Source organism: Histomonas meleagridis (assembly GCF_020186115.1).
Source record: "Histomonas meleagridis strain 2922-C6/04-10x chromosome Unknown contig_109, whole genome shotgun sequence".
Taxonomy (NCBI): Eukaryota; Parabasalia; order Tritrichomonadida; family Dientamoebidae; genus Histomonas; species Histomonas meleagridis.
This window is the reverse complement of record NW_027150753.1, coordinates 29138-35345: the sequence shown is the minus strand read 5'-3', so window position 1 is coordinate 35345 and position 6208 is coordinate 29138. Positions and strand designations below refer to the sequence as shown.

At 25.4% G+C, this 6208-nt stretch overlaps 2 protein-coding genes across 2 annotated transcripts; one reads left to right on the top strand and one right to left on the bottom strand.

Annotated features, from left to right (window-relative positions):
• Positions 1–870: 870 nt before the first annotated feature.
• GO595_000587 (leucine-rich repeat domain-containing protein) lies at positions 871–2193 on the bottom strand (the record flags this gene model as incomplete). The annotated part of the gene is made up of 1 exon (XM_067919162.1): positions 871–2193. One exon carries the CDS (start codon positions 2191–2193, stop codon positions 871–873), a length of 1323 nt encoding a protein of 440 aa, XP_067779231.1.
• A 1588-nt stretch (positions 2194–3781) lies between these two features.
• On the top strand, positions 3782–4423 carry GO595_000586 (cysteine protease; the record flags this gene model as incomplete). The annotated part of the gene is made up of 1 exon (XM_067919151.1): positions 3782–4423. One exon carries the CDS (start codon positions 3782–3784, stop codon positions 4421–4423), a length of 642 nt encoding a protein of 213 aa, XP_067779230.1.
• Between the last annotated feature and the right edge of the window lie 1785 nt (positions 4424–6208).

Here is a 6208-nt window from a genome sequence, read left to right as displayed (position 1 = left end):
ATATTGATATGTTTTATTTGAAAATCATTTTAATAATTTCTTATTTCAAAATAATATTTGGAAATTATTTAAATTATTTAGAACAGCACTTATTACAGCATCTTTATGTGGTCATACAGAAATAGTTAAATTACTTCTTGAACAAAAGGGAATTGATATTAATATCAAAGGCATATATTTGTTTTATTTGATAATCATTTTAATAATTTAGAACTTCAAAGTATTATTTGGTGATTCAAAATAATATTTGGATTTTATTTTAATTATTTGGGACAGCATTTATTTATGCATCTGAAAAAGGTCATACAGAAATAGTTAAATTACTTCTCGAACAAGAAGGAATTGATATTAATGCTAAAAATATTTATTTGTTTTATTTAAAATTTATTTAAATATTTTGAATTTTCAAAATAATATTTGGAAATTATTTAAATTATTTCAAACAGCGTTTATGTTAGCAACCGAAAATGGTTTGAGTGAGATTGTAAAGTTAATTAATGAGAAACGTGAAATGCTTTCTAAAACTTAGAAATATCTTCAAATTTCTAAAATAAAAATTGTATTTTTCGATTTGTTTTTATAAAGAATTTCATTATAAAATAATTTATTTTTAATCTAATGTTAAGAGGTTGTTTCTTCAAGTAATGATTGTTTACTGATTTTTCTTTTCTTTTTTTATAATAACCAAAAGATTTTTTAACAATTTATAATTATAAAGAGAGCACAATCACTAAAAACAACAAATATATAACTCTCATAATAATCAATTTAATTTTCTTAAGATGGGTCTTAATAAAGTTTTCAGTTGTTCATGATTAACTCAAAATGCTTAAAAAAATTTACAAAAAAATTTTTATAATAACTTAAATCTCAAAATTGATATGGGTTATTATAGTATACCGATGGTGTGTCTGTTGAAGTTTGTGGCACATAATCACTTACCGGAGGATACTGTTGTTCATAAACGCAATTCTGTTCAGTCACGTAATTATTTTGTTCGTATAATTTATTTGACGATGATGACGACGAATTATTTTGTTGTTGATTTGCGTATCTCCTTCTTTGTGTTCTCCATAATATGAAGCAGACCAACACAATGATGATAACAATGCACATTGTGATCAAGACAATGTACACCAATGTTCCGATTGGAATTTTCGATATATCAAAACCAGAAGCTTTGCATTCCGATCCTTTTTTTACTGATAATCCGCAAAATGTATTATCTTTATAAGAGTCTAATACATATGCTTCGTTAATTCTTATTTGAAAGAAAGACTTCGAACCATAACATGGCGATTTCTCACCATAATAACAAATGCATTTAAGGCCAATGCAATCAGAAAAAGCATGGTCAGTAATATTATTAACTCCTTTCCCGATTCGAATGGTCTTCATATTGGTGCATTGCGCAAATGCATATTCACCAATTTTAGTTACAGTGTCGGGAATAGTAAATTCAATGATTGTATGACAAAAATAAAACATACTTTTGGGAATGATAGGAGAAAGACTATTAAATTGGACGTTTCGAAGATTGTAGCATGAAGAAAAGATGTGTGTGCCTAAGTCAGTTATCGAGGAGGGAAGAACAAGTTCAGTAATGTTTTTGCAAATACGAAATGCACTGGAGCCGATAGACTTGAGATTGTCGCTAAATGTGATGTTCTTGATTGATATACATTTATAAAATGCATATTCACCAATGTGAGTGACCGATTTGGGGATTTCAACATATCCTAATTTTAAACAGTTATAAAATGTATAAGTCGGAATCTCTTCAATGGAATTAGGAAGTGTAATGGTTTTTAATGAAGAACATTCATAAAAAATAAACGAACCAAGATATTCAATAGAATCTGGAATGTTAATTTGTTCAACGCTTGTTTCACGAAATACACTGTCCTTGATTTCTTTGACATTCTTGCCTAATTGAACATTTTTTAATTTTGAACATTTTGAAAATGCATATTCTAAAATATAAAGAACTGAATCTCCAATCGTTACATCTTCAAGGTATGGCCATTGATAAAATGCTTGATTTGAGATGTTTTTAACACCTTTTCCTATATTCAAATGTTTTGTTGTTGATTTATAAGAAGAATAGTTCTTAGCATCAACAATTTCAACATCTTGGATTGTAAGTTCATCAGAACAAACAATGCTAATAATCAAAGAAAAAATAAAGAACATATTTCTTGAAAAATTAAAATCAAAATTTTCACAGTCAAACAAATTCGGGGTGGGATGAAATGCGTGTAAACTATTCAATGATTTTGTTGAACGCTTCTTTGAAAAAAAATTTCATGAAATTCTGATTGTATGCATATACGGCCAAACAAAGCCTTGTTAATTCAAACACGATGGACCATTTATGTATTCAATTGAATTTTTGAATACTTTACAAGGAAAACATTTGAATGTTTCACAATCCATGTTTCTGTTCGAATAATATCATGCCTCACCTATGTCATTTATCCCAAAATATTCTTAAGCCACCTTCCAACTGTGAATATAATGAAATCCGATATTGAAGTTTTTGTTCTTCGAGTTCCATTGTGTTTAATCAATGAAAGCTTTCATTTCACTTTTGTGCGGAGTTGAATGCATTATTCAATATTTTCTATGAGGTCTAGAACCTCTTGTTGCTAATCGTTTCTTTTTTAATAGTTTATTTCAGCCTAACCGTAGGATTTCACTTCACACAATAAACAGGAGATAAAAACTTTAATAATTTATCAACCAGCTTGAAATTCCTAATTAAGCTTGAGAAAACTATATTCAGTTTAACTGAAGAAAACCTCCAGGTGTCAGTTAAAAAAGTATTGGAATTATTCGATTCAAATTTTCCAAATACAATTGATAAAAATGTCACTAAAAATATTAAATCAAAATATTTTGCTCATTATAAAACAGAAGAAGAAAACTAAAAATAAACCCACAAGGCAACTGTGTCTGATAGAAATGATCCAATAGAAAAATACTTTTTGAATCATTATGAAGACTTTCGAAGAATGATTGGGGGCTTCATAAGAAATAAGTTAAAGAAGGGCATAGTCCAAAGGAAATTGCGAAAATAGTTAGAAATGTTTCTTCAAGAAATATCATCATAAATTTTAATTTTAATCAAACAATTGAACAATCACTTTATGAAAGATATTCATTTATTAATCATAAAAATGTTATGTTAATTGATTATGCAGTATTTTTTGGATCAGTTAAATGTTTCAAATATTTACTTATGAATAATGCTAATGTAAATAACACAGGTAAATATACAGTTGCAGGTGGAAATGAAGAAATCATTTTTTTATGTGAACAAAATCATTCTTCATATGCATATGAAACAGCAATTGAATTTCATCGAAACGATATCTTTAAATATATTTATGAAAATAAGCCATCAAAAACTCAATCAATATCGAAAATGTCTGAAGATAAAATGATTTGATAAGTTTTTGTATCACAAAGGATAATTACGAAATTTTAGCGTTTTTGGAAGAAAAAGAAATTAATGTTAGTGCTGATAATATAAATAAATCAACAAGAAATGGAAATTTATAACTCGTGAAATAATTCCTTCAAAATAATCAAATTCCAAAAAACATTTTCTTATTTGCTTCAGAATCAAGAAATATTGAACTAGTGAAATATGTTTTAGAACAAAAAGGAATTGATGTTAATGCAAAAACCATTCATTTGAATAATTTTGGATTTATTTTAATAATTTGAAATATGTTATTATAAATGAACATTTAAGCTTTAATTTCATTTTTTAATTATGTTTGGTTATTTTACTGATCCATTTTATGATCCATTCGAATATAGACCAATAAGAATTTATCATCCATTTAATGCCATGAATAGATACTTTAATAATCTTGAACATCGTTTAAATTCTTTATTTGCTGATGCATTTGATGAAGAATTTAATAATATGATTGAACAAGATAAACCTAAAGAAGAGAAAGAACAAAAGGAACAAAAAGAAGAAAAACCTAAAGAACAAACACAACAAAAGATTGTTAAAAAGAATGAAAATTATATTCCACAAAATTATTATAGAACTTATTCATCACAAAGATACTTTAATGGTAATGAAAAATTCGAAGAAATTCGTGAACAAACTAATGATGGAGAAAAGACTTATATTTCTAAAATTAAAAGAATTGGTAATCGTTGGGTTCAAGTAGATGAAGTTGTAGATAAAGAAGGTAAGAAAACAACTAAAGAAACATGGCATAATGTTGGTGAAGATGAAATTGATGCATTTGAAAATGAATGGTCTTTAAGACGTGGTATTGAAGCTATTGGTAGTAAAAATGAAGAAAAACCTGCAATTAAATCAGAAAATACAGAGAAAAAAGAAGAACCTAAAGAAGAAACTAAGGAAGAACCTAAAGAAACAAAAGAACAACAATAAAAATATTAAATAAAAATATAAATTAATTAAATTTTATATTCTTTTTTTTTTAAAATTAAATTAATATATCATTAATAAATATATCATTAATAAATAAATCATTAATAAATAAATCATTAATAAATAAATCATTATCAATTTAAATTATTAATTTCAAATATTGAGATCAATCTAATTCGAATATATATTATTTTTAAATAATATAAATCTATTTCTCAATCAACATTATGATTATTACTTCAACTAATGACATTTGAAAAATATCCTTAATCAATTTTGAATACTTCAAATTCAATGTTGTAAAAAATAAACCACAGAAAAAGTCGGCGGTTAAAAGTGACACATGGCAATCAAAAACTCAATCAACCAAATAAGTGATCAAATATTTGATAACATATTTCTGTTATCGTACGTTAACAGTATTGTCCGACCAGATATGTATTGAAATTATTTTCTTATTAGGTGGAAATATCATAATATATTTTTACACGACCCAATTCAAATATCGTAATGAGATTTATTAATTTTTATTGCAATAGATAATTGAAATTTAATTTTGTTCTTAGAATTCGGTATAAAATTCATAAATGGAATACTTTTAATATGCCATGAAAATGGAAATGTTATTGAGTAAATTCGATTGTATCCAATTTCTAATGACTTACTTCGATATAACAATGCATACCCAATATCTTTTAAATGGATTTTGGAAATGCATTGTATTAAATATTCCGAGAAATATAACGAATGTCGAAATGCTTCATATGAATTAAAGATATTAATTAATAATTTAATTGTAGCAATTGAAGTATCAAAATTTGAAGCTGTTAACATTGACACTTTCGAATTTATTATATTTTTTCTTTGTTTAATTTCGATTAATGGTAATGACATGAAAAATTTATTAATTTTATTTTTATAATAATAACGTTTCGATATTGAATATTCAATGATTTTAATAAATGTTAAATTATTTGTCGATAATTTTAAGTTCTTTAATAAAGAATTTGCTAATTTAAAGTAATGTTTCTTAATAAATAAATCGACTAAATAAATTGCTGTTAACATTGTATTAATCGATGAAGATTGAGGTTCAAAATTACAAACTTTAATATCATTCTTAATTACAGGCAAAGTTCTATTTTGTAATTTATTATCATTATTCATTTCGATCTTTCTTGAAATTGGTATTTTATATGAACGTTGTAATAAAAATGATAATAAACTAATTGAACTTAAGAACAATGAATATTCATCATAAATGTTTGTAATCAAATGTGAAATATATAATGCTTCATCATATTTATCATTATATACAAATGATTTCATCGATTGCGTATAATGAAATACTGCGCGTGTCATGTCACGATGTCGTTGACATATTTGTGCAATCGAATTACTAAATTTTATGTCATCTGGATTACTAATAAAATAAATATCAAATAATAATGATGAATAATAATAACAATCAATCTTCTCTAATGTCTCCGCAAATAATAAAAATGAACTTCGACAAAATTCGCCTTGACATATCTCAGGGATATATTGATTTAAGATATATAATCCTTCAAATAAAAAACCACATGAAAGTCGTGGATTAAATTCAAGTAAACTTAACGCTAATGAAAATGATAATCGAAATAATATATATGGTGGATAAATATGTTTCGTATAGAGATAATAAATTGTTTCTTTTAACGTTTGAATATTAAATGGTAATTTTATGATTATTTGCGTGTTAAACACTTCATATGTTAATGGGGAGCGACCATAGCAAAATTTAGA